Raw genomic sequence first — 20,182 nt, 5'->3', positions numbered from 1 at the left:
TACGAAAAAAAAAACGAAGTGTTTTACTTCACATGTAATTAATCTAAAATATATGAAAATGTCACTTTTTGAAAAAATTACTTTTTCACCATATTCTAATTTTCTGAGATGCACCTGTATGCTCCTTTGGCTTTATCCACATCAATGTTGTCTAACGAGGATTGAAGGAGAAGTAGTTTTTGTTTGTCATTTTCACTTAAGAAGGATTTAATACAAATACCATTTATTTCTTTGATAATTTCCAATTCTTTTTTTTTTTTACTATTCCTGCTTAATAATTTATAAACTCAATCGTCATCATCCTCTTCCTCCGCAGGCCATGAGATATTATCCAGAACAGTCTGAATACGATTAAAAAGACATTATACATTTTAAAATTAATGTAATTTTATTCAATACTGAACAACAAATGTATGTAAAAACCTGAGCACAGCAGGCAGCTTCTGGGTTTCTGGGGAAGTTTCACACAGTCAAACTAGATAATAGTAAATAATAGTAGAATTGAAATAGGCATAATTCTATGTATTATATTAATTCAAGATTAATAAAAAAAATCTTCTACATAAGCACCAACACACTAACAATAGAAAACATTAACTTAACATTAATCCGAGACAAAGGCTAGACAGAAACTGAAGGCTTATAAAGACATGGAACAAAGGAGCAAACGAGATGATTAATAAAACTCTGATGAGCTCAAGCAGTGATCTGTATCATTCATGTTTATTTGTGGAGCTCTTGTTCTGGTTCACAGAGGTGTAAAGTTCATCCCACGGTTCATTTTCTGTTCCTCTGATGGCAGCATAAGTCACCGTATCATTATGATCCTAAAAGAACAGCACAAATTCTGTCCATCAGTGTTTGAACTGCAGCGATTATTAGTGCATGAGCTTCATTTATCTGAGAATCAAACTACATTTCAGCAGAATATAGATGAGAGAAGCTGCTGTGATTTTCACTGAATAGGACTGAGCATCAGTCAGTGATAATGAACAAGGGAATGTGCTGCTACTCACATTGAGCGATTTTACTGGCTTTTTACTGGCAGAAGAGACTTCAGAATAAGTCACATCATCTGCCTGCTCCTAAACATCAATGCAAACGTGCAGCAAATCAAGTTTAATAAACAGATCAGACATATCTCTCACTCTAATACAGTATGTACAGTAATACGACAGCTTTCAGTAAATCACATTAAAGAACAGACAGTGAACTGAATGTTGAATGTTTAGTTGACTCACGTGGTCTTTTGCAGCAGCAGGAATGGACATGTTAATTGTTTCATACGTCCCTTTATCTTCATTCTCATCTTTGACCTTCAGACAACAAACAGTTAAAACTGCAAAAATAACACTTGAGCTTTAAAGACAGTAATCAGTTCTAAATCACTGGCATTACTGAACTCACCACCGATTCATGAGTACCTCTTTTATTATCTGGGGGAAAAAATGAAATAAAATAACGTGCCTCATATGATATGAGTATTCATGATGAAACACATGCAAAACACTGAATTCTAACAACGCTAATGACATTCAAATTTCAGAACCATTCAAATGAATGATAGAAATGATTGTTGTTTGATTGATAACTCTGAGATTGGCATTAGAGGAATAAACTTCTGTTTGAGAATCTCATAGTCACATAATCGGGTCATTCTTGTTACGAATCTGGTCCGTGCAATTCCATTCATTCACCACCAGAGGTCACCCGCTCACCACATGGACTTTCACACTACACAGCACATTGGACTCCATTTCCCACCATCCATTGCACTCACTAATCACTCACAGCTGTGAACTATCACCCAATCACACACACACTTTATAAGTCTGGGACATTCTCTTGTTCACTGCAGAGTATTGTTTAGCCCTGCTACTCTACGAAGCGTTCTCTGTTCATAGTTTTCCTGGTTAGATTTCCTATGTTCTGATTCCTGCCCGGTCTCCTGGTTTACTCTCTCTGTCTTGCCCTGTTTGGACTCTGTTTGCTGCTCGTTCGGATTATTGCTCATTCTCTGGATTATTCTCTCTGCCTAACCCTCTGGATACTGAATGCTGATCATCGACCCACGCTGCCCTTCGGATTGCTCTGTGTCTTGCCTCTGCCATACCTGTCTACTGTTTATTGACCCTGCCTGTCTTGACCATGTTTTGCAAATGGAGCCGCACGTCTCACGTCTCGTCAACCCCGTAAAAATTCTACAGAAACGTCCACTTTTCTGTCCCTAGACTTTACAGAAATATTACAATTGAAATACACATTAGGGTTAAAAAATTTTTTTTTTTATATTTTAAAATGAAACGATGTTATTTGAACAATTACACCTTCCTGAGCCATCAATGTGGCATTATTATTTTTTTAAATTAATTATACAGAATTCCAAGCACCACAAAACTGCTTGTCCCCACAGTTCGGTACAGCAGGAAAGTGCTTTATTTTGAGGTCAAAAACAGGATTTTCTACCATTTAAAATACAAAAGTCTATTCATAACTATCAAATATATTATAAATGGCATACAAAAAAAGCCAAATAAATATAAAATATATAATGAAAACAGTGGTCAGTGTTGCCAACTGCTTTCAATTGAAAGTAGCTAAAACTGGTAACTAAATGTCACTAGATGACATCATAATGCCAAATTCACTGATCTATATAAAGATGAATAGAGATCAGAGGGCAAGATAAGAACTTAGATAAGGTTTGTCCAAGAAGCTGCTATATTTGTCCCTAAACGTTTGAAAAAAGTCTCAAAAGGGGTCGGGAAGACGCTAAATCTAGCTATAAAATAGCTAAATTGGCAACACTGACAGTGGTCCCTTGGAGTTGTGTCACTGGTGTTACCGTTTAGCAAAAATCTGTTATTTTGGAATAAAAAATCACACTGATGACATCACTCGACTTCCTCCTTCCTATTTTCTAAAGATCTATGAAAAAAGGCCCATGTTTAGTCCACTGTTTCTTTTCAGTTATGAGAAATTTTCTCATGATTTCACATGAAGCTTTTAGTTGACGTCACTGGTATCACCTATTTATTGTTAGGGAATTGAAAAACAAAAACTATAATACAAATGGTTTAAACTAATTAATTTAGTGAGTATACCATAATTGACAACATGTGGTTTGATACCTTGCAGCAGACATTTTGTAAAATGCATTTTTCATGAAAATTGTCACTGGTGTCACCTTCCTTATAGATAACACCAGTGAAGATCAGTATATCAGGTCTTATGCATGTCACTGGTGTCACCTTCCTTATAGATAACACCAGTGAAGATCTATATCAGGTCTTATGTATGTCACTGGTGTCACCTTCCTTATGGATAACACCAGTGAAGATCTATATCAGGTCTTATGCATGTCACTGGTGTTACTGTGCTGTTTTTCTGTCACATTAAATAAAACACAATCTACTTATTTCTTGCATTTTCATTATTTTTCTGTAACTCTTGACTACGTGTGCTGAAAAAAAAAAATCGAGAAATAATATTTAATAAAAACTTTTAATATTGCTAAAGAAGGTAACACCAGTGACAAAAAATGATACATGTAGTCTTGAAATAGTTGCACGAAAAAGCTAAAGAAAGAAAAAATTCAAGTAATTTACATGTATTCATAAAGTCAAAAGGTAATCTACTAATGTGGTCTAAGTTTAAATGTTAATAAAAATAAATAAATTAAGACATTTTGACGTTTCTGTGGACGTTTCTGTAGTGGACGTTTCTGTAGAATGACCCAATCCACGTTTCTATGATACATACAGTCTGAACTTGATGTGAACTTTGTAAGAAAGGAGGAAATCTGAAAACTCACCAGCTCTTTTTCTGCAGATCAGCCAGAGAACAGCCAGAAGGAAAGCAGCGGCGGAAACAGAAATCACTGTCACTAAAGAAGAGATAGTCAGGGATTGATAACTAAATGAAAGCATCACCAATAACATCAACGATGGCTTAAAATCAGTAGCACCTTTATGTGGAGAAGTTCCTGGTGTTTTATCTTGATCTGTAAAACATGAATTAGTTCAGATGCATCATACTGATTTATTTTCCAAAGTAACTCATACAATGCACTTAACGTCAAACAAGCAAAACGCAGACACTTAAAGTTATACAATTAAAAGGTTTCTAGATAGTTCTCATGTTTGTGTGAAATAGTAAATATTCGCTGAGTTTTGGTTTATTTTTATGACACGCTTCTGGAAAAAGTTCTTGCCAAGCACATTTTGTTTGTTTTCTTTATTTTACAAAAGTAGGACATTTTACTGTTATTTTTGAATGCACACCTATAAAAATAAACCCTTTGCCATTTTGAATGGCTTGCCATCGCAGCCTCTGCATCATTACAGTTTTTGTTTTTTCAACTGCTTACACACATTTTCAAAACTTTGCCTTTTTTTTTTTACAAAACTTTACACACAAATCCATGTATTGCACACACAAAATGCAAAATGCCTCAAAAGGACACACTGCATTCAAAATATCACAAACACATCTCAAGTATTACCAAACTCTTGAGGGAATTACTAATTATTTGGATCAGTATTCTAAAGTAAATAACATTATAATTCTGTAATAACGACTGAAATTGTTGTAAGCGTTTGAGAGTGTTGTAAAGCATTGGATAGTAATTATTCAGGTGTTACTACATCCTTCTAAAGCAATTACTATTTATGTTTTTTAACTCCCTAATAATTACTGAAGTCATTGTAAACTTTTAATGTGTTTGTAAGGTTCTGGTTAGTAATTAATTTTGCTAGATTTGGTAACACTTAAATCATTACTAGTGGGTTACACCAAGATCTTCACTTTAGAATACTGATCCAAATAATTAGTAGTTTCTTCAGAAGGATGTAGTAACACTTGAGTCATTACTATCCAAAACCTTACATATATCTCAGAAGCTTGAAATAACGTCAGTCAGTATTAGGGAGTTATGAATCATTTTAGAATTAATTATACATTATGCATAATTCACATTAATTATGAACCTATATACAGTAGTTTTTAGTAGTTCTTCAGGATATATAAACAAAATAGTAGTTGTTGATTAGTTAATAGTGAACAACCAGTTTCAACTGAGCGCTATTACTTACTAAATCAATAATCATAGTTTCTTGTTAGGTAATAGTAATAGGTTAATAGTGCATTAGCGGCTTGTTCCTGTGTTCATTAACAAAGGATCAGTATTCTAAAATGTTACCGAAAAAGGAAATCAACATACGTCCTGTTATAATTTTGCGTGATACACAGAGAATTGTGTTGTGTTTTGCAAAAAGTGTTTTATGAAATTGAAAATGAAGTCAAATGCTGAAAATTAGCGTATGGTTTTGCAGATTTGATGTGTGGTTCTGATGTTTGAGTGTCAGGTTTCAGAAATTGTGTAACAAGTAAAGATTTTGTGTGTAAGTTGAAAAAAAAAAAAAAGTAAACTAAAGCAAACATATAGAAGTGATTTGTGTAGCCTGTAATAGTAGGTAATAGTAGGTAATAGTCAGCGAGAGTTTTTTTTTAAACACATTTTATGTATGTTGCTGTTTTAAGTGGACATTGGGACACGAGAAGTACGAAGCCTTCTTTACATAATAAAAATATTTTAGAAACACTTGACAATGATTCATTCATGGGAATGATTCATGCCGAATGTTTCAGTTTCGCTTTTAAAATACATGTTTTGTGCTGATAAAGTTTGTTAATGTTTCGCTTTACCAGTATTTTACATTATTTCTGTATGTAATAATAAAATGTGACTTATACACCGATGCGACTTTTCTCTCTCTGTGTGTGTGTGTGTGTGTGTGTATGTGTTTCTCTCAACAATGCAAGTTTGACCTGGTTTAACTTATTTTTCGAAAAATACGGCACACTGCAAATACGATACCGTTTGCACCAAAAAAACATTATGTTCAACACTCACAGCCACATTAACTTTAGCTTGAAACACTGTTATAACCCCTGCTGTAGAATATGACCATCATAATTTAACTTTGATCATAACATTACACAAAAACTTACAATGTTTGCTGTCAAGTTTCAATTTCTTCATTATTTACAGCAGCTCTTTTGGACTGTTGACTGCAGTTCATTAGTTTGCAGCAGTGCTTTTATTATCTCTTCTGTCAGACTGAAAGATGCTTTTGTACCTCAGTTTGTTCAATAATATTAATAGTTCTTAGAGTTACTGACATTATAAGGGTCTAAAACTGATTCATGAGATTGTTTTCTCACCTGAACTCTTGACAGTATATGAGGCTGAGGTCTTGACTTGATTTCTGTGAGTAACTTCACATCTCCGCTCTCTGTTGTGATCTTCATTCAGGAGTGTTGTAGTCAGAGTGCTGATACAGAGTCTGGAAGTTGATGTCTGATATCCAGAGTCTGATATCGTCAGATTAACACCAGTCTGATTCACCCAGAACAGCTCGATTCTCTCAGAACGGATCAACTCATCACAAGAGACTCCAGCAAATGAATATGAATACAACTGACAGGAGAGAGTCACAGAGCGGCCTGCACTGATATCAGTCTGTGAGGATGATGAAGAGACTGAAACACAAAATAACACACATCACACACTTTTCAATCATTATGTGGGATTAAACCAAGAACTTGCCCCTTTTAAATTGACCAAATGATCATAAAATTACCATGAAGAACATGCAGAAAAACATGAGCATCAGGTCCTTGTACACTGCCATTCACATATTCACGTCTGCAGGTGTAAAGTCCATAACCTTCTTTTGTGACGTTCTTGATGTTCAGAGAGCAGTTAGACCCCAGACTCAGTCTCTCATGACTCTCAATGTCTGTCTTCTTTTCCCCTAATCGAATCAGTTCATCTGCTGCTGAATTCTTGTAATAGTTCCATGTAGTTGATTTGCAGTCAGGAAGAGCATTATTACAGGGCAGACGGACAGTTTCACCAGAACTGATGAACACATGAGTCTCATTCATTCCACTGGAACCTGAAACACAAGAACATTTAATAAAATCATTAGAGAGAGAGAGAGCTGTTTAAATCACAAACACACTCTTAATATGAAAATAATTGATCATCAGATGTTTGAGTGTTAAACTGTCTAGTTTTAGTTCATTCAGGAATAATCATTGTTCTGTTTGTAACACAATAATTGATCATGTGCTCTGAACTCTTTCCCAGATTAATTCCAAATGTCTTGTAGAGAAAATAGAGATTTCTTTACCTGTGAGAAGCGAAGAGAGAAAGATCAGTCCCAGCAGACACAAATGACACTTAGCAGACATTTTCTCTTTCTGACACTCTTCACAACTCTTTCTTAAAACACTATCCTCCCTTCCTGTGCATGTTCACTTCCTCTGATCTGACCGACTGAGTGTTTAAATGCTGCTATTTAGAGACACAATGCCAGTCATAATGGAGACGTGGCAGAATGAGAAGAGCTCAGGCAGTTTTAACCTGCAGTCATTCTGTAAACGTCTCAATCGATTAAATCTTCCCTCGAGAGCTGAGTGTGGACTGTTACTGGTGTTGTGATGAACTGCCTATCCATAACCATAAGCACTAAACTGGAGAAACATAAGACTTTGACTTGACAGCAGATGTGAAACTTGTTCTTCAGTGTGTGAACTGGATATTGTTGATCAAACCACATTCACTCTGAACCCAATCTATACTGTAGGCTGTTATTTGCATTACTGTTAGTTTTACTTCTTTCTGCATGTTAAAGGAAATGTCTGTTTTGTGCAAATAGCTCACCTTGCTCACCAGCAAACTTTTGGCCGTCCCAGTATCCACACTTGCATTCATGAGCACTTGAGAGCGTGTGAATGTGACAGGAAGTTCATTTAAATAGAACATGATTATATATTATTTGTTAATAAACTAAAATTGTTGGAAATTTGATTGGTGCAAAGATGTATTGTAGATGTAAGATGTATAAAGTATATAAAATGTATGTATTTTGTTAAATCACTAAATAAGAAGCACCAGAATTACTAAACAGTTATAGAGACTACTGAACAGACATTCAGATGTTTATCTGAAAGTGCTAAATATTTCAGTTCAAAGTATGTATATGAAATTGTGCATAGACCTGCATTTTTACAGCAATGTTTTTCTTTTTTTCTCAGCACTAATGATCATCTTTTGTCTGTTTGTGTTGTGGTTGGTGTTCTAGTATTTTCAGAAACGTGTTACTGCTGGCTGTGAGAACTCAGTTAGCTTGACCACACTGGTTTAACACACGTTCTTCTTTCTTTAACTGGGTTTCTACAACTGAATTTCTCAACATTTCCTTTTGTATAAATGTTTTCTGCAATCTATTTACAAGTTCACAGTTTTATTGGTGCAGTTTATCTCAAATCTTTATTTCAGTGTTTTCACATAAAGCATGTATATACAGGAGCAGAAATGAGGAACCTGATGTTGCTAAAGCACATTCATTTCTGCATTTCTTTGAAACTTATATGATCTTGCATCTATTCAGCATTGCTCAAACATTTTGGAGAGATGAGTGAAGACAAATCAAGATCTGTCATTACATTTTCATTGACAGTTTACAAAAAAGTGATCTGTAAAAATAATTTGATCCTAACTCCAAAACCATTTAAATAAGCCTCCTAAAAATAAAGTCAGATGAACAAATCACTAGCTGATAAACCTACATGTGGTTAATAACAGCCACATTTTTATCAAAATGTGGTTAGGAACGACCACAATCTCTGAACTCCGAACAGTGCACTATAAAACCTGTAGATGAGCATGTATTCTTCCTGACTGGATGTTTGGCCGTGCAGAGGATCAATGAAAAAAATGTCATGCTCTCCTGGGTTCATAATCTGTTGATATGTCACAATATATATATCACTGATTCTTGAAATAAGGGACAAAACATGTCCCTCATCAAAATGTTACAATTTGCCTTAAAAAACAATAAATTGTTTAATTTAAAAAGGCTTTAAAAGTTGGATATGAAAGACTTGTGTATGTTTAGACCCTTAGTTTTGTATATATTTATATTATTTCATAGTAATTTTATAAAATACCAGCACTGTACTATGAAAGCCCATGCAAATGAACTCGTTCTCTGTAGAGGTCACAGTATCAAACTGCAAAAAAAAAGGGTTTTAAAATGCCCAAAATGCACAAATATGAATATGAGGTTAATTGGATAGCTTAATAAAATATCACAAAATACTTAAAGTGAACATTGAATTATTTTATACATTAACAACAGCCTTTCAAAATCTGTCATCAATTCATGTCAACTCCGTCAGATATTTTTCAAATTTGAAATAAATCAGGCATATTTTGGTCAGCTTTAACCCTGAGGACCCCCTTTGACTTCTTTCTGTTGATGGATGCAGCAGTCCAACACGTGGTCTCGTATGTTTTAAATTTTTTTAAATATTCAGCAAACAAGTTGAAATCCCTGTGGTCACAGCTTTTATGTGTCAACACTGTCTTCAAAGTAGGGATGATTTTAATCAAGAATTTTGAAATAAAAGTTGGCATTTTGGTTTAGTTTAGTGGCAGCTGGCAACTGAGGAAAATCAAAATGGCTACCATCTATTAGACATGATTAAGTTGAAAAAACATGTTGTATATGATATGAGATATTTTGTCTGACGGTGTTGACCTGTAAGCTGACGGAGTGGAAAAGTGCTCCAAAATACTCATATAATCTCACATAGTAATGTACAACAACTACATAACATGATAATATGATCTAAGTATACATGTTGATTGACTTAAAATATCTTAATATATTTAAAATATATTAAGATATTTAAAATATCTTTATATATTTTATCTGTACTGTAGGCAGACATGGCTAGACCAAAACTGTCAGTGGAGGAGCAAAGAAAAAGAAACAGAGAGTACCAGAGAAAAATGAGAGAAAGAATTAACAGTGACCCAGAAAGCAGAAGAGACCAGTTAGAAAATGAGAGACAGAGATGGAAGGACAGGGTCCAAAACAAAACAGTAAAACAAATAGGAGAATTAGGACCAAGAGCAAAGAGGCACCGCAGAAAGTATTGGAGGAAAGCAAAGAAAAGGTCCAGAGCTATGCAGAGTAGACGGCTAAATTAAATAGACACCCCACCAGAAAGTCCTCTGGACCAGTCACATAAAAAGTCCTTTTTTCCTCTTCACTGAAGCCTTTTCAATCACGCAGTGAAACTACACGTCCATTGGTTCGTGCAGTGCGATAAAAACAAACCAGTGGCACGGTGGCGGCGATGAGCAAGCCTATGGCTATGCAGCCCGCCAAAATGGGGGGGCTTCTGGCTATATAAGCGGCCGCTTCACCGCCGCAACTCAGATTTCTTCGAAAGAAGCGACTGAGGCGTGCAGCTCATAGCACGGCCAGGAATGCAGTACTTGTTCCCATATCTCAGGGAACTGAGGTTACATTAGTAAAAGAGTATGTTCCCTGTCGATATTTCACTCGTACTGCGTCGTAAGACGCTGTATGGGAACCAATACAATCCCGCCGTGCTATGATGGGGAACGACTCAAACATGACTCCCATGGGAGGGCCCAGGGGAGTTAAAATTACACCAAGCACAGGCTGAGCCACCGGGTCAACCATGGCCTGGGTGTCATCCCGAAGTAGACACTTAGTGCCCATAATATGGATCTTCCAAGAGAAGGAGGGCCTTGAGCAGAAATGGTCAAGGAATCCCAGAGATAGCTTATCTAGCCGGAACGGCGAATTTTAAGCAGAAAGGACCCTGGCCTGCAAGGCGGGGGACGTCCAGGTTGTAAAACCTCATAAATGTGGACGGCGAGGACCAGCCGGCCGCCTCACAAATTTCTGAAATGGACATCCCGCTGGACCATGCCCAGGAAGAGGCGATGCCTCTGGTGGAATGGGCTCTGACTCCAATGGGGCACTGCAAGCCCATGGAGGAGTATGCTAGGATGATAACATCCAATATCCACCTGGAGATACTTTGCTTCATAACAGGGTGACCTTTAGCGCGGTTACCGAAGCTGACAAAAAGCTGTTCTGATCTCCTGAAGGAGGCAGAACGCTCGATGTATACCCTTAGGGCCCTGACGGGGCAGAGCAGGAACAATTCCTGGTCGTCCATCGAGGGGGGGAAGCGCGGAAAGCGCTATGACCTGGGCTCTGAACGAAGTGGAGAGCACCTTTGGTACATAACCCAGCCTTGGTTTCAGGACGACCTTGGAGTTGTTAGGCCCGAATTCCAGGCAAGCAGGGTTGACAGAAAGGGCCTGTAAGTCTCCTACCCGCTTAACCGATGCCAGTGCCAACAGCAGGGCGGTTTTAAACGAGAGCGATCACAGGCTCGCAGATTGCAGTGGTTCAAACGGGGGGCCTCTCAAGGCCCTCAGCACGGTTGGTAAGTCCCAAAGTGGAACTGTACAAGGGCGAGGAGGGTTCAACCTCCTGGCGCCTCGTATAAATTGGACCACCGCACCAGCAGCCCCTGCAGAAACGAGAGAACCACTGGAACCTCAGAGGTGACCGGATCCAAATCACGGTCTTGTCACCAAGCCGAGAAAATAGACCATTTCAGAGCATAGAGGCGTCTAGTAGACGGGGCTCTAGCTTCTGCCAAAGTGCTTAAGACACTCTCTGGGAGGACAAAAGGCTCCCGTTGAGCGGCCACACATGCAGGGCCCATAACTCGGGCCATGGATGCCACAGCATGCTGTTCGCTTGAAAGAGGAGGTCCCGTCTCAAGGGAATGGGTCACGGGGCTGCTTCCAGCAGCTGGAAAAGTTCTGACACCCACGGCTAGTTCCTCCAGAAGGGGGCTATTAGGAGAAGCCTGTGCCGTTGTTCCCTGACTTGTCTGAGTACCTGAGGTAGCAGAGCGATTGGAGGGAACGCGTAGAGCGGAAGACTGGGCATCCGTGCTCCTCATAAAATAGATTGGGCAGTGAGAGTTGTCTTCGGAGGCAAATAACTGATCGTACTAGAACGTGGTGTCCCCTTATGTCCCGCAGGAAGAATTGACAGGCACGGCACACTGCTAGCATTTCTAGGTAGTTGATGTGCAGACCCGCTTCCTCCTCAGACCAAAGACCGAAGGTCGGTTTGCCCTCGCACAGCGCTCGCCAACCCTTGTTGGAAGCGTCTGTCGTGACAACTTTCCTTCTGTGCACCGTGTCTAAGATCACACCTCGCTTCAGCCAGAAAGGGTCCCTCCAACAGCTCAGGGCTGATACACAGGCCCGAGTCACCGCTATGCGATGGCGACCGTGACGCCAAGCTGAAAATGGAACCCTCTGCTTCAGCCAGAATTGTATGGGACGCATGTGAAGCAGACCCAAACGAAGCACTGGCGAAGCCGCTGCCATAAGGCCCAGCATTCCCTGGAAAGCCTTGAGCGAGTGGACGGTCCCTTCCTTGAAGGAGACCGCATGGCGCTGAATAGTCATGGCTCATTCCGCTGAGACAGTTGCTGTCATCTGCACCGAGTCTATCCATCCCGAACAGGCTGTTGGCTGAAACTGGAGCATCGAGGAAGGGGACCTTATCCGCCTCCTTCATCTCTGTCAGCGTGAGCCACAGATGACGTTCCAATACTACAATGCTGGACATAGACCGCCCAATGTGATTTTCATGTGTGCCTTAAAGATCCTTTGAAGTTTGATACCCTTTCCCTTGATACTCTCTCCCTTTTCCATGTTAAAACTAGGTAAATATCTTTATTCAGTTTAATTCTCGATTAGTTTGTCAACACCGTCAATTGTGTGTCAACACCGTTAGTTATGCGTCAACACCGTAAGATGGAGGTTTTTCATTTTTATAAAAAAATGTATGTTTCATTTGTTCAATTGAGTGTGTTCATGCATTTAAACACCAACTTGTGTACATTTATCAGTGTCTTGTGTGCACAAAACCATTGATTGTATATATAAAAAATGTAAAAATTTGTAAACTAAATGACGGTATTTTAAAATGGCTAATTCCAAAACAATATTAAATAATATTAAAAGTGTATACAATGCAATTTATCACTTAACCTTGCTAAGGCACACCATTTCTACACACTTAAAGACTTTACAGTGTTGTTGAATTGATCAAACACACAAAAAAAAACATTTTCATGTGTCAGACGGAGTTGACAAAAGTCAAGTTACTAAGTGAGTAAATGTAATTTTTTTTAAAAAGTGGTTAAATAAAAAACCTGTTCCTTTTCATGGTATGATAGATGAGACCCGTGTTTATGAAGATATCCAATTCAAATGAATGTAGTATGGATTTTTTGTTTGTCACTTTTCAAAAGTACTTTTGTCCCTTATCTCAAGAAACAGTGATATATATATATACACACAAAGATGACAGCAGTTTATAGATCAAAAAGTATCTCAAAATTATGCAGACATAAGTTATCCGCTAGAATCGACGTAATGACTTGACGCCACTAACCAATGAGAACAGTTGTAGGTGGGACAAGATGTGCAGCCCCGCCCCAGATACAGCCCCGCCTCGATCTACGTCATTACTTTGCCACTAACCAATGAGAAGCATTGTGGGTGGGGCGACACGTGCAGCCCCGCCCCAGGTGCAGCCCCGCCTCGATCTGCAGGCTGCAGCCGGGTGTACTTGGTCCTGATCGCAGGTGTTTCCTGTCAGATTGCATTCACAACTGACGTTACCTTTACATTTTTCTGGTTTATTTGTTTTCAGAGGTCATTTAAATGTAAGATTATAAAACATAAAAATAACCTGTATGACTATTTTGTCCTTCATTATCCATCGCAGACGCTTTTCTCATTCATTATCCATCGGAGCTGATCAGAAATGCCCGTGCAAAAAAAACAGCATTCAAGACAGTCAAGTCAAGTCAAGTCTGCTTTATTGTCAATTCTTCCACATAACATACATACAGAGAATTGAAATTGACTTACTCTCAGACCCTTGGTGCATACAGTTAACATTTAAGACACTGACAGTAGACGTTCAATTACAGATAAATACAGTTTAAACATATGCACATACAACTATACAAATGAGGACATTGTATAAAAAATAAGAAAGAGATAGATAAAGAAGCACATGGCAGATAGAGTGCAAACCAGATAAATAGAACAAAACTGTGCAGATATATGTGTATATGTATATAGTGCAAGAATATTCTGCACATGATCGGTGACCTCTTGATTTTAATTTTTTTTTGGAAAGGTGGCATTTTCCCAACATCTCTAGAAACGCCCATTTTACGTCGTGGTAATGAAACGCCTGTAATTTAGTGAATGCCTCCTGGTTAGTGCACCTGCCTCCCACACTGGAGACCAGGGTTCGAGACCTGCTCCATTACATATATATTAGGGGTGTAACGGTTTACAAAATTCATGGTTCGGTTCGATACGACAGTCAGTCGTAAAATTCAGCACGTTCTGGATACAGCAAAAATAAATTATTTACTAAAACTAAAAGTGTCAAAAAGTACAATGCAGTGTGCAGAACAACAGTCGCATCTCAGATCAATGGCAGGAGTCGGATTTCTTTTATCACGTGAGGAGAGTGAGTCGAGCTTGCAGGAAGATTTAGTTTCTAAAAGAAATACAAAAGCACCTTCTTTAAAAATATTTTAGACCTTGGACCGCCTTTTGACTTTTGTCATTTATCTAAGATAATTTTGGAACCTTTTTTAACATTCGTTTCTTATTTTTTTGGTTCCACCTGATTTTCAGTGTTTTATATTTAAACGTTTATATATTTGTAATCTTATATTACGTCCGTAGCATGGTGTCTTTGTATTTATTTTGTTAATAAACATTCTATGTTTAATATAAGTGATTTTGTCATAGCCTACTGTTTTGTTGTTGTTATTGGCTGCATCCGAAAACTGAAAAATGCTGCCTTCGGAGGACGCATTCCAAGGTAGGAAGGTATCAAGGCACGTCCGAATCCAAAGTTAGCTTCACTTCCTGTCTCATGAGATCTGATCAATCTGACCTCATCTGATCGATTTTGGAAGACAGCATAGATGTGTCCTTCGTTGCCTTTGATATCCCACAATCCTGTGTGTTCCATTCCATGACCGTTGAGATAAAAAATAAAGATGGCGTCTGAAAGTTGCGTTTGGTGGTTAGTTTGTGCGTAAATGTATATTTCTGATTAACTTTTTGCATTTTTGATGTTATTTCTAGTGAGAAATTAGTATTATGTAATTAAATATTTGTTTAGTTATCACCAAAACTCATTCTCATTTTATTTTCGTGGTGCCTTCGTGCAAAAATGCTGCCTGCAAAGTCATTGCCTCATAAGGCAGCGAGGCAGCAAGTCAGCTGCTTACGTTTTCAGATGCAGCCTTTGATTCTTTGCAGAAGTCTACCAGAAGTAGGGCCACAAAAGTATCTTTGAGCAAGTATCTTTATTCTAAAAAAAAAACTTTACATTTTTAATTTTTACATTTAAATAATTTTTGGTCAATAATAGTTCCAAACCCAATAAATTTGCTCTTGTAACCCAGCTGTGAGAAAAGATGAAGTGTGCGTCATTAGTTTAACAAAATGGATTTCTTAACTAACCACATTAAAGGTATATGAATTATTATGAACAATCATTTAATTATTTGTTTTTCTTTGTTGCTTAGCTTCACAGTTTAACACATCCTCACATTATCAGCTCATGTAGGGGAATCACTAGAATTGTAAAAAACAAAAAAAAACAAAAAATTCTCAGCAAAGGTGAAGTAATAAACAGAACTACAGAGGTTTCATTAAAAATATTAATAGCAATCATCCAAAATAAAATAAACAAATAAAAATAAACTCTAAATGCAAGAATGTCCAAGACTCACCAAAGCAGCTCCATCAGACAGAACTGAGAGGATTATTATACAAACAATCTGTCCATTATACCACACAAGAAAATTACTTTGAACACTGCATGCAAATATCCATAAATTCTATATGAAATAAAATAAATCTGGCCTGGTATTTGTTTTTTGTTTATTTAAAAGTATGTTATCACTATTTCTCCAGGGTGGTCAGAGTTTTTTCTTTGTTTGCTGAGAAGAAAAAAAGATGAACAATCCTCTATAAATTTTAGCTGTTTTAAATATTGTTGCAAATTGTGTGAGGCTGAAAAACTCACCAGCACAGACGATCTGAAGAAGAATCACAGTAGGAGCAACAAATACTGCAAACTCAACAATAATCACAATCACTGCAGGAAAGATGTGGACAGATGATAGACAAAAAAACAGAAGAAAAAAAATCAATCTGTGAAACTGGGAATGAAATCAAAGGTTTAAAACAAACAATTCTCGACAAAGCACTGCAGATTAACCATTTCAGCATTAATGAATGTGCATGTAAAGATGTGTACCTCTGAATAATGATCCAGCAGTCCAACTGATCATGTCTGTAGTTCAGTTCAAACATAATGAACATATAAAACACATCATCATCAACATCACATCACATCACGCTTGAGCTTCACATCACAGAAATTATAAATATGTACTGGAGCCTGTGGGAATTTCCACTGCTTCATGAGTCTGTCATCTATTATCATTTAAGATTTCGCTTAGGATCCTTTTATGCTCAGAAATAGCACTGCCTAGATGACTACATGAAGCCATTTATGACTTGTTTATGTGCAACCCTTCAGTTTTTTCTCTTTTTTTCCCCTGAATGTATGATATTATAATTCCAGAGTCTTCTGAAAGTGAGGAAGGAAAGTTAGTTTCTCACCTGAACTCTTGACAGTATATGAGGCTGAGGTCTTGACTTGATTTCTGTGAGTAACTTCACATCTCCGCTCTCTGTTGTGATCTTCATTCAGGAGTGTTGTAGTCAGAGTGATGATACAGAGTCTGGAAGTTGGTGCCTGATATCCAGAGTCTGATATCGTCAGATTAACACCAGTCTGATTCACCCAGAACAGCTCGATTCTCTCAGAACGGATCAACTCATCACAAGAGACTCCAGCAAATGAATATGAATACAACTGACAGGAGAGAGTCACAGAGCGGCCTGCACTGATATCAGTCTGTGAGGATGATGAAGAGACTGAAACACAAAATAACACACATCACACACTTTTCAATCATCATGGGGGATTAAACCAAGAATTTGCCCTTTTTAAATTGATCATATGATCATACAATTACCATGAAGAACATGCAGAAAAACTCGAGCATCAGGTCCTTGTACACTCTCATTCACATATTGTCTGCAGGTGTAAAGTCCATAACCTTCTTTTGTGACGTTCTTGATGTTCAGAGAGCAGTCAGACCCCAGACTCAGTCTCTCATGACTCTCAATGTCTGTCTTCTTTTCCCCTAATCGAATCAGTTCAGCTGCTGCTGAATTCTTGTTATAGTTCCATGTAGTTGATTTGCAGTCAGGAAGAGCATTATTACAGGGCAGACGGACAGTTTCACCAGAACTGATGAACACATGAGTCTCATTCATTCCACTGGAACCTGAAACACAAGAACATTTAATAAAATCATTAGAGAGAGAGAGAGCTGTTTAAATCACAAACACACTCTTAATATGAAAATAATTGATCATCAGATGTTTGAGTGTTAAACTGTCTAGTTTTAGTTCATTCAGGAATAATCATTGTTCTGTTTGTAACACAAGAATTGATCATGTGCTCTGAACTCTTTCCCAGATTAATTCCAAATGTCTTGTAGAGAAAATAGAGATATCTTTACCTGTGAGAAGTGAAGAGAGAAAGATCAGTCCCAGCAGACACAAATGACACTTAGCAGACATTTTCTCTTTCTGACACTCTTCACAACTCTCTTAAAACACTATCCTCCCTTCCTGTGCATGTTCACTTCCTCTGATCTGACTGACTGAGTGTTTAAATGCTGCTATTTAGAGACACAATGCCAGTCATAATGGAGAAGAGGCAGAACTGAGAAGAGCTCAGGCAGTTTTAACCTGCAGTCATTCTGTAAACGTCTCAATCGATTCAATCTTCCCTCGAGAGTTGAGTGTGGACTGTTACTGGTGTTGTGATGAACTGCCTATCCATAACCATAAGCACTAAACTGGAGAAACATAAGACTTTGACTTGACAGCAGATGTGAAACTTGTTCTTCAGTGTGTGAACTGGATATTGTTGATCAAACCACATTCACTCTGAACCCAATCTATACTGTAGGCTGTTATTTGCATTACTGTTAGTTTTACTTCTTTCTTGTAGCAGTTTTCTGCATGTTAAAGGAAATGTCTGTTTTGTGCAAATAGCTCACCTTGTTGGCAGAAGATATTTACACTAACTCCTCCCACCAGCGTGTGATTGGGCTAGTCAACATTACTAAAGACGGATGCCAATCATCAGCTCCAGTGCCACAGATGGTAAAGTGTGTCATACTCCTTTTGTCATAATCGACCTGGGTTCGAATCTACCTTTTGGTGAACTTTTTTTTTTTCGCAGTACAGATAAATATTATTATTATACATTTTTTTTTATTTTTTATAAAAAGACAGATAAAATAAAATTAGAATAGAGAGTGCTAGAGTTAGAAGGTCAAGTAAAGATGGAACAGATGAGATTTTAGCCGTTTCTTGAAGATGGGTAAGGATTCGGCTACACGGATTGAGTTGGGCAGGTCATTCCACCAGATGGGAACAGTTAATGAAAAAGTCTGTGAAAGTGTTTTTGTGTGTCTTTGGGATGGTACAATAATGCGTCATTCACTTAAAGGACGCAAGCTTCTAGAGGGCACATAAATCTGAAGTAATGAATTTAGGTGAAGGGGTGCAGAGTCAGTGGTGGTTCTGTAGGCAAACATTAATGCCGTGAATTTAATGCGAGCAGCTATTGGTAGCCAGTGCAAATTGTTGAACAGAGGCGTGACGTGCGTTCTTTTCGGCTCATTAAAGATTAATCTTGCAGTGGCATTTTGGATTAATTGTAGAGGTTTAATAGAATTGGCTGGAAGACCTGCCAAGAGAGCATTGCAATAGTCCAGTCTGGACAGAACAAGAGCCTGAACAAGGAGTTGTGTTGCATGTTCTGAGAGAAAGGCCTGATCTTCTTAATATTGTATTACAATACTGAGGTGCAGATAATTGCTGCTATTTGCAATAAGTAGTATAAATAGCAGAAAATCCTGCTATTTTAACAGTGTAAATAGCATCTATAGCTATTTGCACTTAGTGTAAACAACATCTATGCTAAGAAAATATGCTATTTTCACAGTGTAAATAGTCAGTCATGAGCACTTGAGAGCGTGTGAATGTGACAGGAAGTTCATTTAAATAGAACATGATTATATATTATTTGGTAATAAACAAACATTGTTGGAAATTTGATTGGTGCAAAGATGTATTGTAGATGTAAGATGTATAAAGTATATAAAATGTATGTATTTTGTTAAATCACTAAATAAGAAGCACAAGAATTACTAAACAGTTATAGAGACTACTGAACAGACATTCAGATGTTTATCTGAAAGTGCAAAATATTTCAGTTCAAAGTATGTATATGAAATTGTGCATAGACCTGCATTTTTACAGCAATGTTTTTTCTTTTTTTCTCAGCACTAATGATCATCTTTTGTCTGTTTGTGTTCTAGTATTTTCAGAAACGTGTTACTGCTGGCTGTGAGAACTCAGTTAGCTTGACCACACTGGTTTAACACACGTTCTTCTTTCTTTAACTGGGTTTCTACAACTGAATTTCTCAACATTTCCTTTTGTATAAATGTTTTCTGCAATCCATTTACAAGTTCACAGTTTTATTGGTGCAGTTTATCTCAAATCTTTATTTCAGTGTTTTCACATAAAGCATGTATATACAGGAGCAGAAATGAGGAACCTGATGTTGCTAAAGCACATTCATTTCTGCATTTCTTTGAAACTTATATGATCTTGCATCTATTCAGCATTGCTCAAACATTTTGGAGAGATGAGTGAAGACAAATCAAGATCTGTCACAGAAAGAGTCCTCACTGCAGAACACAAGATCCAGGGGGCAAGATTGGATCCAGATCCAACTCCTCCTACCTTACATATCCCTAAACCTACCATCTCCACTCGCTGGATGGATCTTGTGTACTGCAGCGAGGGGCTACTGCACAGAAAGGGCCAGATGTAGGGGAATTCATGCTAAAATGACACTGTTTTTTGTTAGAGATGTGGATGAACAGAATTATTTCTGCTGCAGCTCCTCTAAATCTGCCAAACTGGCCATTGATGAAGATGAGCATATCCTATATGAGGATGAAAACTTCTCACGATACACAA

General features: G+C 37.7%; 2 protein-coding genes across 3 annotated transcripts; both read right to left on the bottom strand.

Moving 5' to 3' along the window:
• Positions 1-373: 373 nt before the first annotated feature.
• Positions 374-7,340, bottom strand: LOC306861651 (uncharacterized protein). Of its 2 annotated transcripts, none has more exons than XM_079404050.1 (9): positions 7,200-7,340; positions 6,645-6,962; positions 6,226-6,543; positions 3,968-4,003; positions 3,815-3,886; positions 1,408-1,436; positions 1,242-1,316; positions 1,017-1,085; positions 374-827 (listed from the first exon to the last, which is right to left on the bottom strand). In XM_079404050.1, exons 1-9 carry the CDS (start codon positions 7,258-7,260, stop codon positions 714-716), a joined length of 1,092 nt encoding a protein of 363 aa, XP_079260176.1. In that variant the 5' UTR covers positions 7,261-7,340; the 3' UTR covers positions 374-713. The 2 variants fall into 2 exon arrangements, with proteins under 2 accessions (XP_079260176.1, XP_079260177.1); XM_079404051.1 differs by having other exon boundaries at positions 1,017-1,079; positions 7,200-7,339.
• Positions 7,341-13,801: 6,461 nt separating this feature from the next.
• On the bottom strand, positions 13,802-17,753 carry LOC306861667 (uncharacterized protein). Its single transcript, XM_079404071.1, has 6 exons — positions 17,638-17,753; positions 17,086-17,400; positions 16,667-16,984; positions 16,299-16,334; positions 16,065-16,136; positions 13,802-15,978 (listed from the first exon to the last, which is right to left on the bottom strand). Exons 1-6 carry the CDS (start codon positions 17,696-17,698, stop codon positions 15,941-15,943), a joined length of 840 nt encoding a protein of 279 aa, XP_079260197.1. The 5' UTR covers positions 17,699-17,753; the 3' UTR covers positions 13,802-15,940.
• Positions 17,754-20,182: the final 2,429 nt, after the last annotated feature.

This window comes from Barbus barbus (genome assembly GCF_936440315.1).
Source record: "Barbus barbus genome assembly, chromosome: 42".
In the NCBI taxonomy this organism is placed as follows: domain Eukaryota; kingdom Metazoa; phylum Chordata; class Actinopteri; order Cypriniformes; family Cyprinidae; genus Barbus; species Barbus barbus.
The sequence above is the reverse complement of the archived record's forward strand: the minus strand, read 5'-3'. Positions and strand labels throughout refer to the sequence as shown.

Excerpts from the sequence above, each read along its gene's own strand:
- LOC306861651 (XM_079404050.1), bottom strand. The coding sequence starts at position 7,260 with ATGTCTGCTAAGTGTCATTTGTGTCTGCTGGGACTGATCTTTCTCTCT. Across the intron at positions 6,963-7,199 it reads TCTCTCTTCGCTTCTCACAG|GTTCCAGTGGAATGAATGAG; the intron begins GTAAAGAAATCT and ends CTTGTGTTTCAG. Across the intron at positions 1,086-1,241 it reads CTGCTGCTGCAAAAGACCAC|GAGCAGGCAGATGATGTGAC; the intron begins GTGAGTCAACTA and ends ATTGATGTTTAG.
- LOC306861667 (XM_079404071.1), bottom strand. The coding sequence starts at position 17,698 with ATGTCTGCTAAGTGTCATTTGTGTCTGCTGGGACTGATCTTTCTCTCT. Across the intron at positions 17,401-17,637 it reads TCTCTCTTCACTTCTCACAG|GTTCCAGTGGAATGAATGAG; the intron begins GTAAAGATATCT and ends CTTGTGTTTCAG. Across the intron at positions 15,979-16,064 it reads TCTTCAGATCGTCTGTGCTG|CAAACAAAGAAAAAACTCTG; the intron begins GTGAGTTTTTCA and ends TTTTCTTCTCAG.